General features: G+C 43.5%; 2 protein-coding genes across 2 annotated transcripts in view; one reads left to right on the top strand and one right to left on the bottom strand.

Moving 5' to 3' along the window:
- Positions 1 to 2,317: 2,317 nt before the first annotated feature.
- On the top strand, positions 2,318 to 11,479 carry LOC109899007 (protein shisa-2-like). Its single transcript, XM_020494046.2, has 2 exons — positions 2,318 to 3,585; positions 10,312 to 11,479. The coding sequence occupies exons 1-2, from the start codon at positions 3,279 to 3,281 to the stop codon at positions 10,890 to 10,892; spliced, it is 888 nt and encodes a 295-aa protein (XP_020349635.1). The 5' UTR covers positions 2,318 to 3,278; the 3' UTR covers positions 10,893 to 11,479.
- Positions 11,480 to 17,127: 5,648 nt separating this feature from the next.
- The window catches only part of LOC109900144 (phospholipid-transporting ATPase IB), a 98,801-nt gene continuing 88,320 nt past the window's right edge, over positions 17,128 to 27,608 (bottom strand). The window contains exons 33-35 of the mRNA XM_031835023.1: positions 25,589 to 25,693; positions 20,795 to 20,889; positions 17,128 to 18,959 (exon numbers count right to left, since the gene is read on the bottom strand). Coding sequence (XP_031690883.1) covers positions 18,865 to 18,959; positions 20,795 to 20,889; positions 25,589 to 25,693 — 295 coding nt within the window. The 3' untranslated portion in view covers positions 17,128 to 18,864. The remainder of the gene's footprint in view (positions 18,960 to 20,794; positions 20,890 to 25,588; positions 25,694 to 27,608) is intronic.

Below are 27,608 nucleotides of genomic sequence, written 5' to 3'. Positions count from 1 at the left end.
ATCTTTTGATTTTCCCATGATGTCAAGCAAAGAGTCACTGAGTTTGAAGGTAGGCCTTGAAATACCCCCACAGGTACACCTCCAATTGACTCAAATGATGTCAATTAGCCTATCAGAAGCTTCGAAAGCCATGACATGATTTTCTGAAAAAAACCAAGCTGTTTAAAGGCACAGTCAACTTCTGTAAACTTCTGACCCAATGGAATTGTGATACAATGAATTATAAGTGAAATAAACTGTCTGTAAACAATTGTTGGAAAAATTACTTCTGTCATGCTCAAAGTAGATGTCCTAACCGACTTGCCAAAACTATAGTTTGTTGACAAGAAATGTATGGAGTGGTTGAAAAACGATTTTTAATGACTCCAACATGGGTGTATGTAAACTTCTCAACTGATTTTACTGTACATGTGTGTGTATATGTGTATATATATGTTGGTATATATTAAAACAAAACAAAAATCTATTATTATTATCATTATTGTGTTTTGTGGTTGAGGGGCGGGGGGAGGTTGATGGGGATGGTGGAGGTACTGTGGGTGTGCTATTGAGGGAAGGCAAGAAAATAGCCTTACCGAAATCCCCCCCCCCCCCCCCCCCCCCCTCCTTCTAATTTCTTTAATTTTGTGTCTCGAGTCAAATAGTTTCTGCGGCACACATCAGAGTCAAATATTTTCTATAGAACAAACTTCACGTCAGAAAAGGCAACCGACATGAATAATGAATGTCTGTGTGTTATATTAAACATAGAGGAAGAAGTCAAATGTAGTCAAATGTAGTCAAGCAATAAACATTTTAGACCAAGATGACGAGGTTACGAATTTTGGCAAAGAAATGTATTTATAGACAAATACACACTTGAAACAAAGAGCCAAACCGAAAACTACAAACATGACTAATTCCTCCCCCGCGATCAAACCGACATAAAAAATAAAATTAAACGCAGCCTAACGTGATCAGAAATCTCAACTAGCACGCAATGAAGAATTGAGTGCGTGCGCGTTCACGCGAAGGGGGGGATTCTGGTGGGAGGGAGCTCTTCGTCACAACACCTGTGCTGTGTATCCAACAGTTGCGCGCTTCTGGGTTAAATAACTTCACTTCCTAGTTACCAAGGACGCTATTTTACAGTAGAGCATGATGGGAAATGTAGTCTTCAACACAGCCACAAGTAAAGGGTGTAGTGTAGCTAGTGGGAGCTTCAGACAGGGCTGAATAGTGAAAATAAAATGACCTGAAACATAGGCCAACTATTCATCATGTCCCCAAATAAAAATATAAACAATGTAAATAAATTGCATAATTTGTCTTATTTATGGAAAAAATGTTATACTGTCATGTGTACTAATAGTTATAACCACCAGATGGCAATGTCATCTAATGAATGATTTTCAACTTCACTAATGTTTCAAATGTGCTCGATGATCGAACAGTATACCTACACATACAGTGGTGTAAAGTACTTAAGTAAAATACTTTAAAGTACTACTTAAGTCGTTTTTTGGGGGGTATCTGTACTGTACTTTACTATTTATATTTTTTTACAACTTTGACTTTTACTCCACAACATCCCTAAAGAAACGCAGTTATCAAGAGATTATGGTGGACTGATTAAACACAAATGCTTCCTTTGTAAAGATGTCTGAGTGTTGGAGTTTGGCCCAGGCTATCCATAAATTAGAAAAACATCACAATCTTGCCATCTGGGTTGCTTAAAATAGGGCATTTGAAATTACATATACTTCTAAATTGGATACTTATGTATATTTTAGCAAATACATTTACTTTTGATACATAAGCATATTTAAAACCAGACACTTTTAGGCTTTTACTCAAGTAGTATTTTACTGGGTGACTTTCACTTTTGCTTGAGTCATTTTCTATTAAGGTATCTTTAATTGGGTACTTTTCCCGTCACTGTACACATAGCATAATGAGGCCCATACCATAACTACTTTTGTAATTTTCTAGCTCTAGTAGAATACAATTTATTCCCAAGACCATGAACACTGAGCATGCAATAAGTAGGTAGGTAATGAGTTAACATTCACTTGATAGGGCCTATTAATATCCAACTATGTGTGTGTGTGCGTGTGTGTGTGTGTGTGTGCGCGCGCGCGTCTTGGCCATAGTTTGTATGCACACAATTCAGTTTAAGGTGATAATGTATGAGTGAGAGCTACTCTCGGCCAGCAGTCAATACGTGCACTCCATTCAACAATCGGGCCTTCCATTGTGCGCGCAGGGGTCCCAAGGGGGTAACCACACCCAACACCGCACGGGGGCTACCCTCGGAAAGCGGAGGGGCTCTTCAGAACTGAGCGCAGTGACACTTGTTCACACTGACAACTGGCTGGCTGGCTGAGCACTGAAAAGTCTAGGAACATGTCAGTGACCAATGCGCAAGCGGAAGTTTAACTGTTGCCCACCTTTCATTGAAACTGGACACGCTGGTTCGAAGCACTCTCGCCCTAGATGGACTCGGACTGGGAGGCAGTACTGTATGAATGGGTGCAAAATTGATATCTTTTGCACAGATCTTTCTGACGTAGACTATCCACAAGAAACCGTGAATAACATGCTCTTTTCGAATTTAGTCTCATGGTCTAGTTTCCTATATGTTAGTCTACGGTAGAAACGTTTGGAGGAGTTAATCGACATGCATTAGAAGAGGAGAAACAACTTGCTGGGCTGGTGGACTGGACAGAGGAAGATTTCGCGAGGACACTCGCAGGGCGCGTATGGATTACATGTAAAACCAGTGTTGGTTTCGCTGCTATTTGGGGGAAAGTCATCCGAGAAGTGCATTTTCAGGAGACCATGGACAGCCTCGCTTCCGTGCTAGAGGGATTCCGTTCAGCCTGGATTGATGTTTCCCGGGACTCGAAGAGCTCACAGCCGTGGAATGGAGAGTGAAATAAGCTCTATGAAAAAATAGGCTATTTATAATATTGGTGTGAAATGTATTTATGTTCTGGGTATCATGGTTTATTTCCTCAACAATCCTAAATAAACTACTTGGAATCTAGTGATACACTTCGAATAGTGGATACTTTTAAAAGGAGCGCTTTGGTGACACATGTATGGATCTATTGAATTAGGCTATGCACGGAATTCAACTGTCAAATGACAGTTTCAAAGACGTTTTGTTTTGTTTCCACAATCTCTTTAATTTCATCCATCCACCGTATCACTCCATTAACCAGGTTAGAGCCGTAGAGAAAGATAAATAAACCCCCTGTCTCTTATAGCGCGCCCACACGGGTACCGGGGTCGGGATGTGGGGTGGCCGAGGTCTCCCAATGTCTGTCACGGTGGTTGTAACTCTACTCCTGGTTATTATTGACGTTAAGGCGAGTGGAGAATACTGTCACGGTTGGCATGACACCCAGGGCACCTGGAGAGAGGGCTTCCAGTGCCCGGAGAAGTTTGATGGTGAGGATGCCATCATCTGCTGCGGGAAATGCGAGCTCCGGTACTGCTGCTCCAGCACTGAAGCACGGCTGGACCAGGGGACTTGTGAAAACGACAAGCAAGCCCAGGAACCGGGCACCAACAGCAAGGAGAACAAGGATACGGGCGCAGGTAAGAACTCTGTCTCTCTGTCTGGCCCAGCACGGTCAACTTTAGGGACCATAGCAGCTGTGTGCCTGCCAAACGCTCTGCCTTAAGGCTGCAAAGCTCTCATTGTCTGCTCAAAATTATAATGTATTTTATAAATTAGATTTCATACTGGTCTAGATGAAATTGTTTAACTTAATTGTTATACACCAGCAATATTGCATTTCCAAGTAAATGAAAGCGAGACAGAAAGAGTGGGCCTAATTGCCTAAGTTTTAAATGTTAGGCTACACTGGCCCAGGACTAGAACAAATGACACAGGTCTAATTTAAGTTGGAGGTATGGGGTTCTTCGTTATTTCAAACATTTGGTGTGTTCTAGTTTTTCCCAACACTATCTCTATCTGGGATCTTAACAATCGCTTAAATAGATGCAATAGGCCTATATCCCGCTTCAGTTGGCAGCGACAGCTGCAGAGGAGTTTGCCTGGCTACCCAGACTCCCTACTCCGGCCAAACGATACGCCACGCCTACGGACATTAGTTTCTTCTCTGTAACGAGTCTGGATCGGAGTACCCCCAACGCTTCACCAAACGTGAACACATTCGGGGCAGTCTGATTGGTCAAGGAACCGATGGGTTGGGCCAGAGCCAGAACACACTTGTGTAAAACAGGACTTTGAAAACTCTAACCACTAGGCTACCTGCTGCCCCTACGCTCTAACCACTAGGCTACCTGCCTCCATCTATTTAAGCACTTGACTCCAGCACTTGCCTCAGCAGACGCTGGTTCATGCACGTCGATGTGCCCTTGAGCAAGGCACTTAACCCCAATTGCTCCTGTAAATTGCTCAGGATAAGAGCATCTGCTAAATGACTAAAATGTAAATGTGATGTGTAAATGTATGTTTCAATGCTCGCGCATGCAACGTGGCAGGTGAGGGTTGCGTGAGTATTTCGGCTACAGAGACAGTGGACACCAGAAAGTGCCCACTCACTCACAAATGGCAAATTGTGCTGCGTTGCGTTATAAATAGCTGTGTTTGTTCTAGCTCTAACAAAAGCGCGCGCCGCAGAGAATGCAGAGCAGGAGCTCTGTCCCCATGAGGATAATGTTTGGACTTGACCGGATCTTTAGGGCAGTGGTTCGCAACGGCGCTGACAGCTCTGTTCATAAAAACAAATCGCGATATGGATCATTTCCCCGCGCTTGCGTGTTGATTTCCATCCAGAACACCTCGAGAGTGGGGATCCCTTGAGTGTTCCTGAAGTTTGCTGAGCTAAAGTGACGTCTGTTTGTCTGGTTACCTTCACATGATTTTCTGCGGCTGGGCTTTTTATGTTGCGGATGACTAGGGTGTCCATATAACCCATTGCCACGGAACGGAAGCCCCTAATAATGTCACATTGTAGCCTCATCTCAGGTTTAGTAGTGATTTAGTATTAATAATTGGGTGTGATTGTCATAACTCTTCATCATTTGTATTGAAAGTAGATTTGCTGAAATATTTAAAGGTCTGAACTGGTATTAGGTCTTAATCTCTTGTTTCCAACATGTTTCCATCTTTTTCATAACATCAGAGTTTATAGGAAGAAAAGAGAAATTACATAATTTAATTATGCAAAATGAGAGGCACGTTTACTAAGACTCCAAAATCTTGCAATGGTAATTTTTCAAAGAAAAATAATAGTTGTCTAGACTTAGTCCAGATATTGAAGATCTGCATCAACAGAGCATGCCTTTCTTGTAGAGTAACCTACAGTATGCTTCTCTCTTGGCATTTGTTGAAACAATCATCCCTTATCACTCCAGAAAGAGCCATTTACATTTTCATACAGTGGACAGCGGCCAAAATAACTAAAAGTATGGAGGGTTTTTCTCCCAAGAGCCAAAAAGGAAGTATTTTGTCGTGCGAGGCACCGTTTGTACATTTTATACATTGTTCATCTACAGGGCAACCTATTAATCATGAAGCAAAGATACACACAGCCACGTCAATGAATAACCCTGAGGAGGATATTATATATGCATTAAGAACAACAAACAGAGCGTTAGATTCAACATTAAGGAACATGTGTTGATTTCAGGAAAGGAGAGGACCCCTGGAATGATCTTGCCGGCGAGAAATTTAAACTGACACTGTTGCTGTTCAGTAGGAAATAGGTCATGGTCTCAGATTATTGATGTCGTAGTGTCTCAGCTTCTACCTCTTCTGCACTCTATCTAGACTAAATCTAGTCTAGTCAGCTGTTCAAATCAAATAACATTTTATTTGTCACATGTGCTGAATACAACAGTTGTAGACTTACAAACCCTTAACCAATAATGCAGTTCAAGAAATATAGTTAAGGAAATATTTACTAAATAAAATAAAGTAAAAAATAAAATAAAAACGAACACAATAAAGGTATATACACAGGTTAGTTGAGGTAATTTGTACATGTAGGTGGGGGTAAAGTGACTATGCATAGATAATAAACAGTGAGTAGCAGGGGGGGGGGGGGATGTAAATAGCTGGGGAGGCCAATTGATTCATTGTTCAGCAGTCTTATGGCTTGGTGGTAGAAGCTGTTAAGGAGCCTTTTGGACCTAGACTTGGCGCTCCGGTACCGCTTGCCATCTATGGATTGGGTGACTGGAGTTTTTGACAATTTTTGGGGCCTTCCTCTGACACCGCCTAGTATGTAGGTCCTGGATGGCAGGAAGCTTGGCCCCAGTGATGTACTGGAACTAACGCTTTACCCTCTGTAGTGCCTTATGGTCGGATGCCGAGCTATTGCCATACCAGGTCAGGATGCTCTCGATGGTGCAGCTGTAGAACTTCAGCCCCGTCAATGTTAATGGGGGCCTGTTTGGCCCTCCTTTTCCTGTAGTCCACGATCAGCTTCTTTGTCTTGCTCACATTGAGGGAGAGGTTGTTGTTCTGGCACCTCCCTATAGGCTGTCTCATCGTTGTCGGTGATCAGGCCTACCACTGTTGTTTTGTAAGCAAACTTAATGATGGTGTTGGAGTCGTGCTCGGCCACGCAAACGTGGGTGAACAGGGAGTACAGGAGGGGACTAAGCACGCACCCTTGAGGGGCTCCAGTGTTGAGGATCAGCATGGCAGATGTGTTGCTGCTTACCATTACAACCTGGGGGCGGCCCATCAGGAAGTTCAGGATACAGTTCCAGAGGGAGGTGTTTAGTCCCAGAGTCCTTAGCTTAGTGATGAGCTTTGTTGGCACTATGGTGTTGAACACTGAGCTGTAGAAAATGAACAACATTCTCACATAGGTGTTCCTTTTGTCCAGGTGGGAAAGGGCAGTGTGGAGTGCGATTGAGATTGCGTCATCTGTGGATCTGTTTGGGCGGTATGCGAATTGGAGTGGGTCTAGTGTTTCTGGGATGATGGTGTTGATGTGAGTCATGACCAGCCTTTCAAATCACTTCATGGCTATCAACGTGAGTGCTATGGGTGGTAGTCATTTACTTGACTTTATTGTCCCCATGGGGACATTTTGTTGCAGTGTACACGTTTAAATACAAAACAAATGGACAGTACAACTTTCATAACAGTTACAGTTGAAGTGGGAAGTTTACATCACCTGAGCCAAATACATTTAAACTCAGTTTTTCACAATTCCTGACATTTAATCCCAGTAAAAATTCCCTGTCTTAGGTCAGTTAGGATCACCACTTTATTTTAAGAATGTGAAATAAGAATAATAGTAGAGAGAATGATTCAAACACACCTGGCTGGGTGGTGCCAGAATAACAACCTATCCCTCAATGTAACCAAGACTATGGTGATGATTGTGGACTACAGGAAAAGGAGCACCGAGCACATCCCCATTCTCATCGACGGGGCTGTAGTGGAGCAGGTTCAGAGCTTCAAATTCCTTGGTGTCCACATCAACAACAAACTAGAATGGTCCAAACACACCAAGACAGTCGTGAAGAGGGCACGACAAAGCCTATTCCCCCTCAGGAAACTAAAAAGATTTGGCATGGGTCCTGAGATCCTCAAAAGGTTCTACAGCTGCAACATCGAGAGCATCAACTGGTTGCATCACTGCCTGGTACGGCAATTGCTCGGCCTCCAACATTATGGCCAAACAGTTCTATTTTTGTTTCATCAGACCAGAGAACATTTCTTCAAAAAGTACGATCTTTGTCCCCATGTGCAGTTGCAAACAGTAGTCTGGCTTTTTTATGGCGGTTTTGGAGCAGTGGCTTCTTCCTTGCTGAGAACCTTTCAGGTTCTGTCGATATAGGATTTGTTTTACTGTGGATATAGATACTTTTGTACCTGCTTCCTCCAGCATCTTCACAATGGGCGGCAGGTAGCCTAGTGGCCTAGTGTTTAGAGCGTTGGACTAGTAACCGAAAGGTAGCAAGAACGAATCCCAGAGCTGACAAGGTAAAAATCTGTCGTTCTGACCCTGAACAAGGCAAATAAGAAAATAAGAATTTGTTCATAACTGACAAGCCTAGTTAAATAAAGGTCATTAAAAATTAAATAAAAAGGTCTTGCTGTTGTTCTGGGATTGATTTGCATTTTTTGCACCAAAGTACGTTAATCTCTAGGAGATAGAGTGTGTCTCCTTCCTGAACGGTATGACGGCTGCGTGGTCCCATGGTGATTATACTTGCGTACTATTGTTTGTACAGATGAACATGGTACCTTCAGGAGTTTGGAAATTGCTGCCAAGGATGAACCAGACTTGTGGAGGTCTACAATTTTTTTTCTGAGGTCTTGGCTGATTTCTTTTGATTTTCCTATGATGTCAAGCAAAGAGGCACTGAGTTTGAAGGTAGGCCTTGTGAAATGCATCCACAGGTACACCTCCAATTGACTCAAATTATGTCAATTAGCCTATCAGAAGCTTCTAAAGCCATTACATAAGCTGTTTAAAGTCAACTTAGTGTATGTAAACTTCTGACCCACTGGAATTGTGATGCAGTGAATTATAAGTGAAATAATCTGTCTGGAAACAATTGTTGGAAAAATTACTTCTGTCATGCACAAAGTAGGTGCCCTAATCGACTTGCCAAAACTATAGTTTGTTAACAAGAAATCTGTGGAGTGGTTGAGACACGAGTTTTAATGACTCCAACCTAACTGTATGTAAACTTCCGACTTCAACTGTACATGCCATTAAAAAGAGTCTAGCCTGCTGGCCTTACTGGGTCGATGGGAACATTAGCCCCAAGTATTTTGGAGGGATATCACACCTGGCACAAATGATTGTTTAGTTCTGTTTTTCCTGCCGAGGGGTGTCCTATACCTGCGCTCAGAGGAGAGTAGTTCAAAGTCCGGGTACAGGGGGTGGCTTGCGGAGGGCCCTGACCTTAAAGATCTCAACCAGGCCAAGTACCTTGCTTGCTGTGGTGATAATCCTTCTCAGTATATTTCTCTGGCTGACAGTGGCATTGCCAAACCAACAAACAAACCAACAAACATTTAGGCAGGCAGGTTACCTTCACTTTTTTGGGCACAGGGACTATGGTGGTCTGCTTGAAACATTACAGACTCGGTCAGGGAGAGGTTGAAAATGTCAGTGAAGTCACTTTCCAGTTGGTCTGTTGTCCCAGAATTACAGTAATCTAATGGCCAACTGGGCACATACTGGTTGAAACAACTTTGTTTCTGAGTCATTTCAAAGAAATTCTGTTGAACCAACTTTCACAGAATCATGCAGATCTAACACACAGTAAGCCTGTTTCATGTCCAGATTCACAGGGGTTATATTAAACACAATTACAGAAAGATAGATGTAGTGTACATTAGAGCCCCACTGCAAGGTTGGCCTTTATAATACTGAAAGTATGGATGGAATTAGGCCTGTAATGTGACCTGTTTCACTACTCCAGCCACCGTTAATGCCACTCTCAATATGTCTTAATGCTGCCTCTATACAGTTTAAGTGACTATTTTGTCTTGAAGGGCCTGGCGTTATGTGGATTTATATATGGGAAAACGGCAAAAGTACCCACATAACAAATTCTGTCTGCATAACTTTGGTATGAGACAGAATCCCCCCTCACACAGACACAGACACACACACACACACAGAGAGGGGTGCAGGGTCGGTGGGGGAGGGGGGTGGTGGGGTCACAGCTGGGCGTGCAGAATTATAACAGATGAAAACAAAGTTGATAAGTATTAATGAGGGCCTGGGGCCCCCTGGGGACACGCCACTAGTCTACCTCTGTCTATCCCTTTCTTCCTCTCCTTTTGTCTCTCCATCTTTTCTCTTTTGCCTCATTGTCTCACTCTACCTCTCCTTCACTCACGTGGGAGATTTCGGTTTGTGGGCGAGTTTGAAACACGTGACTGTAAAAGTTCTTGGTTTAAACTCTAGACAACCTGGTTTCCTCATGGTGGTTGAATCGTAGTCTTTCAACTGTACTCATTCAAGCAACGAGTGTATTTTCCAAAATCATGTCAAATGTCTTGATGGCAGAAAAGAAATCACTTCATCATGTTGCTGTTGTACTGTGTTCAGTTTGTTTTCTCTGAGGGCGTAAGTGGTTATGGTCTGAGGAAGTTCTGTCCTCGCTCTGCTCTACTTGTTATAGAGAGAATGAGCCTGCTGCTTGATTCCTATCGTACTGTCATTCCTGTCATACTGTATATTTGATAATGAGAGAAAGAGAACAGACCCATTTTTTTGTTGAAAATCCATGTGTTATCGTCAGATCACTGACAATACCTTTCTCTCTCTCTCTCTCTCTCTCTCGCTCTCTCTCTCTCTCTCTTTTCAGTACCCATCTACGTTCCCTTCCTGATCGTGGGCTCTGTATTCGTGGCCTTCGTCCTGGTGGGTTCCGTCGTTGCCGTGTGCTGCTGCCGCTGTCTCCGCCCCAAACAGGAACTGTCTTCAGGGGGTGGGGGAGGAGGCGGGTCTGGTGGCGGCCGTCTCCTTGAGACCATTCCCATGATGGCCAGCGTGGGCACGTCTCGCGGTTCCTCCTCCCGCCAGTCAAGCACAGCCACGTCGTCCAGTTCCTCTGCCCCTCCTGCCCAGGTGCCTCGCCCGGCCCCCCAGCCCATGATGCGCACCCAGGCCTCTTGCTGTCTGCCTACAGACGCCAGTGTCTTCGTCAACATGCCCACCAACTTCTCCGTGCTCAACTGCCAGCAGGCCACCCAGATCATGCCCCACCAGGGACAGTTCATCCACCCCCAGTACATCGGCTACGCCACCCACCACATGTCCCCGCCCCAGGGGGTCTACCTGGACCCCACCCAGGGGGGCTACAGACAGCTGCAGTCCCCCTACCCCCCACCCACCAGTGTGGCCAGTGTCACCAGTGAGCAGAAGTACCCTCCAGTAACAGTTTGAGGAAGGGGCCATTTTGGTGACTGTGTGTATCAGACCGTGTGAGGACTTTGTGGAACTCTGCCAGAAAACCTTACAGAGATTGCGTGAGAATCCTTATGGGGACATTGGGAGCTCGCCAGCTTGGAGAGAGAATGATATGGACTCTGGCTCACACAGAGGACTCGTAAAATCCAAGCTGGGATCTGTGCCTAACCAGCCACAGTGTGTGTCTGTCCTACATCCCACTGGGCACACACCGGTTGAATCAATGATGTTTCCACATTATTTCAATGAAATGACGTTGAACCAACGTGGAATAGATGTTGAATTGACTTCTCTGCCTAGTGGGATGTGTGTGATATTACGTTGCCTCAGGGTAATCATTCTGACTGAGTCAACCTCACCCCAAGATGGAGTATGTGAGGACAAGAAAGGGGTACATCTTTCTGGATGTCGTCATTCAAGAAAACACAATCACATAGAGGGGTCAAGCTACTCACCATGGCCAACGACTCTCAGCATACAGTGGCTTGCGAAACTATTCAACCCCTTGACATTTTTCCAATTATGTTGCCTAACAATCTGGAATTAAAATTGATTTTGGGGGGGGGGGGGTTGTATAATTTGATTTACACAACATGCCTACCACCTTGAAGATGCAAAATAATTGTTATTGTGAAACAAACAAGAAATAAGACCAAAAAATATGAAAACTTGAGCGTGCCTAACTACTAACCCCCCCCCCCCCCCCCCCCCCCCAAAGTTAATACTTTATAGAGCCACCTTTTGCAGCAATTACAGCTGCAAGTCTCTTGGGGTATGTCTCTATAAGCTTGGCACATCTAGCCACTGGGACTTTTGCCAACTCTTCAAGGCAGAACTGCTCCAGCTCCTTCAAGTTGGATGGGTTCCGCTGGTGGACAGCAATCTTTAAGTCATACCACAGATTCTCAATTGGATTGAGGTCTGGGCTTTGACTAGGCCATTCCAAGACATTTAAATGTTTCCCCTTAAACCACTCGAGTGTTGCTTTAGCAGTATGCTCAGGGTCATTGTCCTGATGGAAGGTGAACCTCCGTCCCAGTCTCAAATCTCTGGAAAACTGAAACAGGTTTCCCTCAAGAATTTCCCTGTATTTAGCACCATCCATCATTCCTTCAATTCTGACCAGTTTCCCAGTCCCTGCAGATGACAAACATCCCCACTGCATGATGCTGCCACCACCATGCTTCACTGTGGGGATGGCGTTCTCGGGGTGATGAGAAGTGTTGGGTTTGCACCAGGCATAGCGTTTTCCTTGATGGCCTGAAAGCTCAATTTTAGTCTCATCTGACCAGAGTACCTTCTTCCATATGTTTGGGGAGTCTCCCATATGCCTTTTGGCGAACACCAAACGTGTTTGCTTATTTTTGTCTTTAAGCAATGGCTTTTTTTCTGGTCACTCTTCTGTAAAGCCCAGCTCTGTGGAGTGTAAGGCTTAAAGTAGTCCTATGGACAGATACTCCAATCTCCACTGTGGAGCTTTGCAGCTCCTTCAGGGTTATCTTAGATCTCTTTGTCGCCTTTCTGGTTGCCTGGTCCGTGAGTTTTGGTGGGCGGCCCTCTCTTGGCAGGTTTGTTGTGGTGCTATATTCTTTCCATTTTTTAATAATGGATTTAATGGTGCTCCGTGGGATGTCAAATCAAATAAAATGTATTTGTCACATACACATGGTTAGCAGATCTTAATGCGAGTGTAGCGAAATGCTTGTGCTTCTAGTTCTGACAATGTAGTAATAACCAACGAGTAATCTAACCTAACAATTCCACAACTACTACCTTATACACAAGTGTAAAGGGATAAAGAATATGTACATAAAGATATATGAATGAGTGATGGTACAGAACGGCATAGGCAAGATGCAGTAGATGGTATCGAGTACAGTATATACATATGAGATGAGTAATGTAGGGTATGTAAACAAAGTGGCATAGTTTAAAGTGGCTAGTGATACATGTATTACATAAAGATGCAGTAGATGATATAGAGTACAGTATATACATATGAGATGAGTAATGTAGGGTATGTAAACATTATATTAAGTAGCATTGTTTAAAGTGGCTAGTGATATATTTTACATCAATTTCCATCAATTCCCATTATTAAAGTGGCAGGAGTTGAGTCAGTGTGTTGGCAGCAGACACTCAATGTTAGTGGTGGCTGTTTAACAGTCTGATGGCCTTGAGATAGAAGCTGTTTTTCAGTCTCTCGGTCCCTGCTTTGATGCACCTGTACTGACCTCGCCTTCTGGATGATAGCGGGGTGAACAGGCAGTGGCTCGGGTGGACAGGCAGTGGCTCGGGTGGTTGTTGTGGTTGTTGTTCAAAGTTTACTTCTCCACAACTTTGTCCCTGACCTGTTTGGAGAACTCCTTGGTCTTCATGGTACCGCTTGCTTGGTGGTGCCCCTTGCTTAGTGGTGTTGCAGACTCTGGGGCCTTTCAGAACAGGTGTGTGTGTGTGTGTGTGTGTGTGTGTGTGTGTGTGTATATATATATATATATATATATATATATATATATAAAATATATGAGATCATGTGACAGATCATGTGACACTTAGATTGCACACAGGTGGACTTGAACTAATTATGTGACTTCTGAAGGTAGTTGGTTGCACCAGATCTTATTTAGGGGCTTCATAGCAAAGAGGGTGACACACCACTTTCTCGTTTTTTATTTTGTATAATTTTTTGAAACAAGTTATATTTTTCATTTCACTTCACTAATTTAGACTATTGTGTGTTTGTCCATTACATGAAATCCAAATAAAATACATTCAAATTACAGGTTATGCAACAAAATAGGAGAAACACCAAGGGGGTGAATACTTTTGCAAGGCACTGTATGTTCGTGTGTTTAACATCTTGAAGTTTGTCCATGTAGTATCTGTTGTATGTGTAAATGAGTGAATGTGTGTATGTACAGTACAGGTTGTGAGGTGCTGTGTCCAGTGTGTGTACTGTATGTGAATTGTGAATATATGAAGAGTTTATTTCCAAAACGCTATACCAACCAATTTTTCATGTGTTTAAAAAAAAAAATCTGAAATGATTGCTTATGGGTACCTTCATGTGTGTGTAAAATATTACTGTTTTCAGATTTTTTATTAATAGATTTTAGATGCATATGAAAATGTGTTTTTTTCTTCTTCAAAATGCTATGTATCCATTGTTTTGCTGGAATGGAATGTTGGTGTACTGTTTATTTGACTAATGTGGTTGTCTCACCTAGCTATCTTAAGATGAATGCACTAAATGTAAGTTGCTCTGGATAAGAGCATCAGCTAAATGATTAAAATGTAAAAGTTTTACATACAGATGTCATATTACCGTATTGATTTATTTTGTATTTTTTTATATTGATGTCACAAGTGTATAATTTCTACAGTTTTTTTGTAATATGTGACTATGTAAAAACTAACTACTTAGTTCTCTCAGAGTGAGGTGGATATATAGCATTTTGCAACAAAAAAAACATGATTATTTGTCTCTCTGAAATGAAACTATTAAGTAATAGATTTCAAACAAATACATCTGTCATTGAACAAGCCCATGCCATGGTTAGATAGTGAAAAACACAGCACTCTCGTTCATCATTTCTTTGAACAATAAAAGCTAATTTACTAACATTTTTGAAAATGGTTAGCGTTTTGGAATGAAACTCTTTATATGTACAGTATGTGCTGTGTGTGCGTGAGCAATATGTGGTGCTGAATGGCTCTATGTTAACAGAGGTACTGTGAGTGTATGTGTGTGAGGATGTGTGCTGTGTAATGGGAAATGCAGGTGGTGGGATGTGAAAAGCAGTCCCTCTCTCCCTGCAGACCGGTTAAAGTCCAATGAAGTGAACACAGGACACAGACTGTGACGACCCCCCCCCCCCCCCACCACACACACACACACACACACACACACACCCCTGCCCTGAGCAGAAATACACACACAAGAAAATACACAAACACTCACACAAGGATTTGGAAATAAATGTGCCCGAAAGGTGAAAGGAGGTGTGAGACTGAACAGGAGTGCCGTGCTTTCTCCCTGTGTAGCTGTGATCGGCAGCCTTCTGAAGACTGCAGAGTTAATAATGCAGTCAAACTGTTCCCCTTCACTAAGCCTCCCTCCTGTGAAAGACGTGTGTGTGTATGTCCCTCTGTGCAAACTGAAGGTAGACTGGAGTTTTGTTGGAAGGTTTCAGGGTATTTCCAACATTTTGAGTCCATTCTTTTCACCTCAGCAGGGATAGAAAAATACCTACAAAGTCACAACTGCCAGTCACATTGGGTGTCTGGTCTTAAAGGGGCCTTTTGGACTCTGGAACCCCTCTTGTTTCAGAACTGGTTCTGTACACACAACTCAGCCCTAAGTGCCAGTTCATCAAATTGCAGAAGTGCATAAATGTCCCAAAGCAGACTAATCTAACTGCGTGTGTCGTGGATTTCAAGCACAATGTCTGTATGATCAGCTGTGTGTGTGTGTGCGCGGACGTGTATCCTGAGGTTGAATGTGTACCTGCTCCGTGTGCCATTTTTCATAAGAATTATAATAAATAAATATGAAACAGAGTCTAAACTCTCATGGAGTCATATGTCCATTCTGCCTGAAGTTCAACTGCTACCATTTAACACGTTTCTAGAATAAGGAAAACACACATTGCTGAGGTTTTGCCTGGCTTAAGGAAGGAAATATAGTGCTAACCTCACAGTCGTTTGGGCCATGTCTGTTCTTAAACCATCCATTTACCCACCACCACCAGTCCACACAACACATGTTCCATGGTTAGGTGAGAGAGGCAATGTCTGTAGCCATCAGACTAGCACCATGGCTGACTCGGTCCTGGAAGGAGCTGTGAGATTTTAACACGCTTAGAGACGAGGCGAGAACTAGAACTACAGAAACAACATTCCCAAGTGTAAAAACTGACAGCCAGCAGGAGCCGAACCACAAAACAGTCTCGGGGAGTGAGTAGCCAACATACACACTAGATATACCACTCACACTTTTACACACTCGTTGCCTCACACTCTTGGTCTCTCACACTCTCCCGTTTGTACAGACAACATACAAATCATACTTAGTTACCATACCTTAATGCCTATAAACACACTAATTACAGACAGAGACAGCCGTACCACCCAGTGTAGACAACACAAATACCGGTCACATCCATCACCAGCCACATAACGCTGTGATATTAACAAACCACAACAATTACAGTCCCTAAACCCCAACTATTTCCTCTGTGCTCGGGAGGTGTATTCTTGGCAAATCTCTATGGAAACTTGGGGACTAGAGGGGGAAGTGGAGTTGAGTGGGGAGAGAAAGTAGAAGGCAGAGGGCGAGTCATTTTAGGAAGGTGAAATGGATCTATTACTCATGCTGGGGAGGAGAAATGGATTCTCCATATTGGATCTGAAGCCAGGCTGCAGGCTGAAGCTGGAGCCAGGCTGCAGGCTGAAGCTGGAGCCAGGCTGCAGGCTGGGAGACATCCAAGAAGATGGGTGTGGCATCCCCATGCTTATTCCCACTGATCAGGGGCAGGAGTTTAATGGTGGTTCTAACAGGACGTGACTGGCTTGCACAGCATTCACAGCTTACATTCATAATGTATATTCGTTCACATTCCATCTCTCTCTGTGAAACCGGCTGTAGGTTTACTATTCTGAGTGTTCATCTCGTTCTCCTTCAACATGCTCTTAGCCTTCAATCACCTTGGGACTTTATTTACCCTACCCTCATGTCATAATGTTTTCATTGATCAAGAAACCTAAACTGCCTACTCTATCCTGCAGAACAAAAGTTCAGGTTTAGTAAGTAAAAGTCAAGAATCATTTAAATCACGGATTGATTATATTTAATGATTCCATCTGAAATGTAGTAAAATTCCCCGACCCTTGCATTCCTTCCCTGAAGTGTCCTTAACAGAGTTTACAAACACACCACATTCACACAGACCACAACACATAGGGTTGAAACCAACTACATTCTGCAGAATATTTATTGGAATGTTAACTATGTGGACTCCAATATAGTGCTTATTGATGAAGTCTAAATGGAATTGTCCACAACCCTAACATTTGTGAAGTATATGTAGCACCTGTTACTAGTTCACATCATGGAGTATCCCTTTTTCCTCCAGCTAATATAGTCTATAGTCCAGTATGAGATAGAAAATATAATAATATACCTATCTATAAAGGAGCAGAAACACAGATATTAAAAGAAAAGGACAAGTCCATTTATTCAACAACAAAAGAAGTCCATGGATGAATTGAGAACCCAACAAACCGCTACAAATTAGGCTGCTGCTGACCTGACCTCCTGGGGGAGACAGCCAGGATTCGCAGGAATCACAGGAGTGCCCCTATACAACAGAAAACACATTCAACCAAGCAGGTAGAGGAGACGTCCCGCAGATGAGAGGGGGGAGAGATATGAGGTCGCTGAGCCAGAGAGGGAAGTGGGGATCCTTGTAGAGTACTGGTCAGTATGGGTGGGGGTCCTTGTAAAGTAGTGGTCAGTATGGGTAGGGGTCCTTGTAGAGTAGTGGTCAGTATGGGTGTGGGTCCTTGTAGAGTAGTGGTCAGTATGGGTGGGGGTCCTTGTAGAGTAGTGGTCAATATGGGTGGGGGTCCTTGTAGAGTAGTGGTCAGTATGGGTAGGGGTCCTTGTAGAGTAGTGGTCAATATGGGTGGGGGTCCTTGTAGAGTAGTGGTCAGTATGGGTAGGGGTCCTTGTAGAGTAGTGGTCAGTATGGGTGGGGGTCCTTGTAGAGTAGTGGTCAGTATGGGTGGGGGTCCTTGTAAAGTAGTGGTCAGTATGGGTGGGGGTCCTTGTAAAGTAGTGGTCAGTATGGGTAGGGGTCCTTGTAGAGTAGTGGTCAGTATGGGTGGGGGTCCTTGTAGAGTAGTGGTCAGTATGGGTGGGGGTCCTTGTAGAGTAGTGGTCAGTATGGGTCCTTGTAGAGTAGTGGTCAATAGGGGTAGGGATCCTTGTAGAGTAGTGGTCAGTATGGGTGGGGGTCCTTGTAGAGTAGTGGTCAGTATGGGTCCTTGTAGAGTAGTGGTCAATATGGGTAGGGATCCTTGTAGAGTAGTGGTCAGTATGGGTGGGGGTCCTTGTAGAGAAGTGGTCAGTATGGGTAGGGGTCCTTGTAGAGAAGTGGTCAGTATGGGTAGGGGTCCTTGTAGAGTAGTGGTCAGTATGGGTAGGGGTCCTTGTAGAGTAGTGGTCAGTATGGGTGGGGGTCCTTGTAGAGTAGTGGTCTGTATGGGTCCTTGTAGAGTAGTGGTCAGTATGGGTGGGGGTTCCCCCTCAGTGGCATCTCTGTGATCTTTGGCAGTGGGGCTCTCTTCTCTTCAGCTCTCAGATAGGAATTCCTCCTGGGCCAGTATATGTTCAGTCTTTATTTCAAAGTGCCCCTCCTCCTCCTTCCTTCCCCCATCGTCACGGTGATGACGGATGAGCTAAACACCGGCTCAGGAGTGCAAGATGAGAGGGAGTATAGCCACACACACACACACACACACACACAGTAGCACAGACAAGTGCAGACATACACACGGACAAAGACGCACTGATGTGTAAACTAAACCCAGTCCATGCTATAATTAGATACACATTACAGTCTCTGTGGTTGATTTATTATGTCTGTTTGTGTGGTTGTGATTACTCGTGCCTGTGTGTCTGCTCTATTGGTGTGTGTGTGTGTGTGTATGTGAGTCAGCAAGAGCGTAGACCAGTTTGGACAGTACAGACGGGTCTGGTCCCTTCCCTTTAGTCAGTGTTCCATGCCGAGCAACGGCCTCCAGGGGTCAAGGTCCCAGGTAAAAGTCAGTATAAGTTCCAATAAGGCCACAGCAGGGGTGATCCCTTAGCATCAGTCTGTCTCCTCTGTTGCCTGGGCAACCGTTGCCAAGAGCCCCGTAGCCAGGTGGGCCTTGGGCGGTGGGGCTAGACACTGGGCCGTTGGCGGGTGGTGTTGTAGGATCGACACACCTGGGACTGAGACACCACCCCATGTTCCTCCTGGGAGAAGGCATAGCCATCTAGAGAGATGTAGAGGGGAGAGGGAGATATGGAGAGAAAGCGAGAGAGAGCGAGAGAGAGCGATATGGAGAGAGATAAAGTAAGTACACACCTGTATTGTCACCTACCTAGACAGTATATTATATGACCTAGACAGTAAATTATATTTCCTAAACAGTATATTACATTATCGAGACAGTATATTATATGACCTAGACAGTATATTATATTACCTAGTCAGTATATTATATGACCTAGACAGTATATTATATTACCTAGACAGTATATTATATTACCTAGACAGTATATTATATTTCCTAAACAGTATATTACATTATCGAGACAGTATATTATATTACCTAGACATTATATTATATTACCTAGTCAGTATATTATATGTTCTAGAAAGCATATTATATTATATTACCTAGACAGTATATTATAATATTATATGTTCTAGAAAGCATATTATATTATATTACCTAGACAGTATATTATATTACCTAGACAGTATATTATATTACCTAGACAGTATATTATATTACCTAGTCAGTATATTATATTACCTAGACAGTATATTATATTACCTAGACAGTATATTATATTACCTAGACAGTATATTATATTACCTAGACAGTATATTATATTACCTAGTCAGTATATTATATTACCTAGACAGTATATTATATTACCTAGACAGTATATTATATTACCTAGACAGTATATTATATTACCTAGACAGTATATTATATTACCTAGACAGTATATTATATGTCCTAGAAAGTATATTATATTACATTACCTAGACAGTATATTATATTGCAAAGACGACATATTACCTAGACAGTATATTATATTACCTAGACAGTATATTATATGTCCTAGAAAGTATATTATATTACATTACCTAGACAGTATATTATATTGCAAAGACGACATATTACCTAGACAGTATATTATATTACCTAGACATTATATTACCTAGACAGTATATTATATTACCTAGACAGTATATTATATGTCCTAGACATTATATTACCTAGACAGTATATTATATTACTTAGACAGTATATTACCTAGACATTATATTAACTAGACAGTATATTATATTACCTAGACAGTATATTACCTAGACAGTATATTACCTAGACATTATATTAACTAGACAGTATATTATATTACCTAGACAGTATATTATATTACCTAGACAGTATATTATATTACCTAGACAGTATATTATATTACCTAGACAGTATATTACCTAGACATTGTATTAACTAGACAGTATATTACCTAGACAGTATATTACCTAGACATTATATTAACTAGACAGTATATTATATTACCTAGACAGTATATTATATTAACTAGACAGTATATTACCTAGACATTATATTAACTAGACATTATATTACCTAAATCAAATCAAATTTATTTATATAGCCCTTCGTACATCAGCTGATATCTCAAAGTGCTGTACAGAAACCCAGCCTAAAACCCCAAACAGCAAGCAATGCAGGTGTAGAAGCACGGTGGCTAGGAAAAACTCCCTAGAGTTATACCTAGACAGTATATTATATTACCTAGACATTATATTACCTAGACAGTATATTACCTAGACAGTATATTACATTACCTAGACAGTATATTACCTAGACAGTATATTATATTACCTAGACAGTATATTATATTACCTAGACAGTATATTATATTACCTAGACAGTATATTACCTAGACAGTATATTATAATACCTAGACAGTATATTATATTACCTACAAAAAAGTGTATTAACTGTATACAGGGAATGAATACAAGTAGCCGAGGCCGGGACAGGGGAAGGCCAGGGATACTCACGGGACACGTTGCTCTGCTGCACAGAGTTTTTGCACCCCACATTGGACGGTGTTTTCCTAAAGACCCGGGTCAACAGGTGGGCACGCTCGTTCAGACTGGAGGGCAGGAGACAGACAGGTCAATCCACCAATCACAGAACACACAGACACTCAGTGACAGGTCACAGCACCAATCACCCGGGAGACTCTATTACTGACAGGTTAACACGACCAACAGGACAGGTGGAAGTTCTACTCAGGAGACTAATTGTGACCTAATAATTTTAGAAGCCTTAACTTCCTGAATTTCACTTACTTGCTACACTAGACGTACAGTGTGAGATGCTCATATTCATTAAATGAAACCTGGTCATAAGCAGCTCAGGTCCGCTCTGGTTCCATGTTCAACATAACGCTCATGTCCCAGAACACTGGATAACATGGCACGCGCTCTGCTCTGCTGGCTACTGGTTACTTGTCCAGTGTAGCAGGAAAAAAAAACGACTGTGTTCCTGATACCCCAGTGTAGCTCCTATGTCATTCTGTTTGACTACCCCAGTGTAGCTCCTATGTCATTCTGTTTGACTACCCCAGTGTAGCTCCTATGTCATTCTGTTTGACTACCCCAGTGTAGCTCCTATGTCATTCTGTTTGACTACCCCAGTGTAGCTCCTATGTCATTCTGTTTGACTACCCCAGTGTAGCTCCTATGTCATTCTGTTTGACTACCTCAGTGTAGCTTCTATGTCATTCTGTTTGACTACCCCAGTGTAGCTCCTATGTCATTCTGTTTGACTACCCCAGTGTAGCTCCTATGTCATTCTGTTTGACTACCCCAGTGTAGCTCCTATGTCATTCTGTTTGACTACCCCAGTGTAGCTCCTATGTCATTCTGTTTGACTACCCCAGTGTAGCTCCTATGTCATTCTGTTTGACTACCCCAGTGTAGCTCCTATGTCAGCCTGTTTGACTACCCCAGTGTAGCTCCTATGTCATTATGTTTGACTACCCCAGTATAGCTCCTATGTCAGCCTGTTTGACTACCCCAGTATAGCTCCTATGTCAGCCTGTTTGACTACCCCAGTGTAGCTCCTATGTCATTATGTTTGACTACCCCAGTGTAGCTCCTATGTCATTCTGTTTGACTACCCCAGTGTAGCTCCTATGTCATTCTGTTTGACTACCCCAGTGTAGCGCCTATGTCATTCTGTTTGACTACCCCAGTGTAGCTCCTATGTCATTCTGTTTGACTACCCCCGTGGAGCTCCTATGTCATTCTGTTTGACTACCTCAGTGTAGCTTCTATGTCAGCCTGTTTGACTACCCCAGTGTAGCTCCTATGTCAGCCTGTTTGACTACCCCAGTGTAGCTCCTATGTCATTATGTTTGACTACCCCAGTATAGCTCCTATGTCAGCCTGTTTGACTACCCCAGTGTAGCTCCTATGTCATTATGTTTGACTACCCCAGTGTAGCTCCTATGTCATTCTGTTTGACTACCCCAGTGTAGCTCCTATGTCATTCTGTTTGACTACCCCAGTGTAGCGCCTATGTCATTCTGTTTGACTACCCCAGTGTAGCTCCTATGTCAGCCTGTTTGACTACCCCCGTGTAGCTCCTATGTCATTCTGTTTGACTACCCCAGTGTAGCTCCTATGTCATTCTGTTTGACTACCCCCGTGGAGCTCCTATGTCATTCTGTTTGACTACCTCAGTGTAGCTTCTATGTCAGCCTGTTTGACTACCCCAGTGTAGCTCCTGTCATTATGTTTGACTACCCCAGTGTAGCTCCTATGTCATTCTGTTTGACTACCCCAGTGTAGCTCCTATGTCATTCTGTTTGACTACCCCAGTGTAGCTCCTATGTCATTCTGTTTGACTACCCCAGTGTAGCTCCTATGTCATTCTGTTTGACTACCCCAGTGTAGCTCCTATGTCATTCTGTTTGACTACCTCAGTGTAGCTTCTATGTCATTCTGTTTGACTACCCCAGTGTAGCTGGGGGTTAAAGAAGTCAGTCTGGCATCCACCCTTGCCTAGACCTGACCCCAAGATAAGTCTACATTTTGACGTGACTACCAGAGTCATACCTGATAGGGTAGAGTCTAGGCCAGGGGTGGGCAAACTTTTTGGCTCGAGGGCCATATTAGGATTTTGAAATTCAACAGATGGCCACATTTTTTGGGGGACCAATTGTTTGTTAAAATCAATTTGCAGGGGCCTCCCGATTGGCGCAGTCATCTAAGGCGTCACTACAGACCCGGGTTCGATCCCAGGCTGTGTCACAGCTGGCCCGAGACGGCGCACAATTGGCCCAGCATCGTCCGGGTAGGGGAGGGTTTGGCAGGTCGAGATGTCCTTGTCCCATCGCGCTCTAGCAACTCCTGTGGCGGGCCGGGCGCAATGCACGCTGACACGGTCGCCAGGTACACGGTGTTTCCTCCGACACATTGGTGCTGCTGGCTTACGGGTTAAGCGGGCAGTGTGTCAAGAAGCAGTGCGGCTTGGCTGGGTCGTGCTTTGGAGGACGCACGGCTCTCGACCTTCACCTCTCCTGAGTCCGTACGGGAGATGCAGAGATGGGACAAGTCTGTAACTACTAATTGGATACCACGAAATTGGGGAGAAAAAGGGGAAGAGGGGGGCCATACTTTTTCCCCCCACTGGTCTAGGCATATGTCTTGGCTGGTACTGAAGAGCAGATTGACATTCAGTTCATCCAATCACATCTCATTATGTGACTGACACTATTTTTCCAGACAACACACTATCATCGCTCCTCTACCCCAATGACCAAAATAACCAGCCCCATTCCTGCGCTTGTTAACACACACCGCATGCATTCTCGCTCACATGCAAACTCTCACACACACACACACACACACTCCCCCAGCCTTCCTCTCTCTCAATCCTCCTCCTACCCATCTTCCTCCTCCTCATCACTAATGGCAACGCAAAACATTCTGATAACAGTCTGTATCCAAATGGAACAGATTGTTTCCTCCTAATAGAATGCTTTACAGGATGCTCCCCAGATTGTCGGATTCCGCTGTGGAACATGGTAGGTTACTTCTCTAGATCAGGCAGCCAATAAGGCCTTATATCATCACATGAGGGGGGTTTTCCAAGCACTGGGCACGGGCCCTGATTTGATCCACAGAGTGTGTGGACCGGGGCCAGCCTCCCCAAGGTCACACTTCTGAGCAAGCAGCTGGGACCCGTTCCTTACGGTACCACAGGGAACCTAAAACTGGCGTGTTTGGCAAAGCCTGAAATAAAGTTTTGCAACCGTATCATTCGGCAAAGAAAATGAGGTCTGCTAGATGAATAATAAGGTGAATGATTGAAGAATGAATGGATAGACGAACACATGAATAAATAAACATAGAAATAGCACATATTTAAACTATGACTGAATCCTGCTGCATGTCAGCCCCTGTACTGTCGCTGTCTGGAAGGACATTGAGACTTCAAACAGTTCAAGGATGCGCCACATCTAAATACTTCCCCAGAGAAACTTTGGTCCTCTACCTTTCCCACCCCCACCCTCATCCCAACCCTCTCCCGTTATGAAATACAAATACAGATGTGTGCGTTTCTCCTCTGATCCTCTCTGAAACTCCTCCTCAGTGTTATCCATGGTCGTTGCTGGGGCCCCTCCCGGTTCCTACCCATGTTTGGGAGCAGGTTAAGCCCAGGACAAGGCCCTCACCTCAGGGCTAGGGAAGGCTGTGTGCGTCCAAAAACAACACCCTGCCTCCCCTCCCTGTCCCTGAGCACCTCCCTGCACCAGCTCTGGCAAAGCCAGTTCTCTGCTCTGGACGGGATTGTTAGCCTAGCCGTATCACTGGATGATTGAGGACTGTTGTTCCTGCCCAAAGCCCACCAAAGAGCCCCATCCCCAGCCAATATCCTACATAACAGTCCCTCAAATGGCCAAACCTCAGTCTTCCATCTCCCACTCCACTTCTCAACCTAATACCTCCAATGTTCTAACGTTTTCCACCCTGAGCTGTTCTACTCCTTCTCTTATGACAGATATGACTATAAACACACAATACAAACTAACACAAAGGGCTCTCTCTAACACACAACCACAGAAGCTACAGTACACCCAGTCCTTACAGCAGTGGAAACCTGTCCACTTCCTGACTCGAGAGAATCAAATGGAGGGATACAAAAAAAAGATGGAGAAAGAAAAGAAAAACATAACATTACTGAGGTGGGTGAGTGAGAGAGACGAGGGGAAGAAGGGATCACTCCACACACAGGTCAGAGGTCACACAGTGAGACAGGTCAAACCAAGCCAAGGTGCTACCTGTGTGTGAGTGTATGTGTGTGTGTGTGTGTGTGTGTGTGTGTGTGTGTGTGTGTGTGTGTGTGTGTGTGTGTATGTGTGTATATGTGTGTGTGTGTGTGTGTATGTATGCGTGTGTGTATGTATGCGTGTGTGTATGTATGTGAGCGTCTGTGCCCCGAGCTGTGCGGCTAGGGAACCTCAGCTTTGGCCCTGTGGATGGGTCAACCAGGTTACCAAGAGGTTACCAAGAGGTTAGAGGGCCATGGTTACAGCACTGGTCTTCTCTCATACAAACAGTCATATAAACACTAGGACATAAATCAAAATAAACACGCACATTAATCTTATAGACTCGTAACAAAATCTTTGAAGGGTGTTTCCCCTCAGTCCAAGGAGTTATCATGATCTCTGATACGGCATGAAGATGATATTAACTATGTCACAGTAAATTCTGTAGCGCTCCTGTCTGTGGCCTCCCAACGGTGATCCCATGATGCAGTGCGTGTGTGTGTCTGACCTGCGTCCGCTGGCGTCTCGGAGCACAGCGGCCCCCGGGTCAACAGCCCTGGCCTCCAGCTCCTGGACCTCTTCCAGAAGAGACTTCTTCACAGTGCGACGACCCCTACAACACATTCATAGGGTTCTATTGCTTATTAGCGCCACCAGGATTTCACTGTTTCCGTGGTGATATCTGCGGACAAAAAGGCTCGACTTTGCTGCAGCAATTCTGATTGAACCATTTTATGCAGTAAAAGTGATGGTGATTGGTTAAAAGTCCTCTTTTTGTAGTGTGGTGATCAGACAGTTAAGTGACTAATAATTAGACGATTGGTCAGTTTCGCTAGTCCTTGAGGGGAATGGTTGATTTTGCAAAAATAATCTGTGTTCACTAAATGGCAAAATCCTGGAGGTACTGTGTTTTCCACATACATGTAGTATTTATTGAAATGTGAATTTTTAAAACATGTTTATATAATATGCATGTGTGTGTTTTAGAATGTCTGTCTATTGCTTTGGGTGGTACATACGGTGCATTCAGACCCCTTAACTTTTCACACATTTTGTTACGTTACAGCCTTATTCTAAAATGGATAAAATAAAAAAAATTCAGCAATCTACACACAATAACCCATTATTTTTGCAAATGTATAAAAATATAACATTTACATAAGTATTCAGACCCTTTACTCAGTACTTTGTCGAAGCACCTTTGACAGCAATTACAGCCTCGAGTCTTCTTGTGTATGACTCTACAAGCTTGGCACATCACAAATTTGTCCAAGTTCAACTTTTCCCCTGATGCCTTGAGATGGATGAAATCATACCTTGAAGGCAGAACTCAGTGTGTCAGAGTGAGCAATGAGCTGTCGCCCACTCGTAGCTATGATGTGGGCGTGCCCCAAGGGTCAATACTGGGGCCCCTCCTGTTCAGCCTGTACATTAATGATCTGCCTTCTGTCTGTACTGGGTCTGAAGTTCAAATGTATGCAGATGATACAGTGATATATGTGCATGCAAAGAGCAAACAACAAGCTGCACAAGAACTCACTACTGTAATGGTCCAGGTTACAAAGTGGCTCAGTGACTCGTGTTTGCATCTCAATGTGAAAAAAACTGTTTGCATGTTCTTCACAAAGAGGGCAACAGATGCTACTGAGCCAGATGTCTATGTGTCAGGGGAGAAGCTCCAGGTGGTATCTGATTTTAAGTACCTTGGCATCATACTTGATTCCAACCTCTCTTTTAAAAAGCATGTGAAGAAGGTAATTCAAATAACCAAATTCAACCTAGCTAATTTCCGATTTATACGAAATTGTTTGACTACAGAGGTAGCAAAACTGTACTTCAAATCTATGATACTCCCCCACTTAACATACTGCTTGACTAGTTGGGCCCAAGCTTGCTGTACAACATTAAAACCTATTCAGTCTGTCTACAAACAGGCTCTCAAAGTGCTTGATAGGAAGCCCAATAGCCATCATCATTGTTACATCCTTAGAAAGCATGAGCTCTTGAGTTGGGAAAATCTTGTGCAATACACCGACGCATGTCTTGTATTCAAGATCCTCAATGGCCTGGCTCCCCCTCCACTCAATATTTTTGTTAAACAGAAAACCCAGACCACAAGATCTGCCATGAGAGGTGACTGTATAGTTCCCCTAAGGAAAAGCACCTTTAGTAAATCTGCATTCTCTGTGAGAGCTTCCCATGTCTGGAATACACTGCCATCAGACACACATAACTGCACCACATATCACACTTTCACAAAATGCTTGAAGACATGGCTAAAGGTCAATCAGATTTGTGAACATGGTCCCTAGCTGTGTGTTGCCACTCTCCATGTTGTCTGTTGTCTGTAGCTTGTGAGGTGTGGAAACACTTTGTTGCTTTTATGAATTTTGTCTTGCTGCTTTTTGTTTTATGCTGCTCTGTCTGTATGCTATGTCTTGCTTGTCCTATGTTGCTCTGTCTGTATGCTATGTCTTGCTTGTCCTATGTTGCTATGTCTTGCTTGTTCTATGTTGCTATTGTCTATA

The sequence above is a fragment of the Oncorhynchus kisutch genome, linkage group LG11 (assembly GCF_002021735.2).
Source record: "Oncorhynchus kisutch isolate 150728-3 linkage group LG11, Okis_V2, whole genome shotgun sequence".
NCBI classification, from domain to species: Eukaryota; Metazoa; Chordata; class Actinopteri; order Salmoniformes; family Salmonidae; genus Oncorhynchus; species Oncorhynchus kisutch.
The sequence above is the reverse complement of the archived record's forward strand: the minus strand, read 5'-3'. Positions and strand labels throughout refer to the sequence as shown.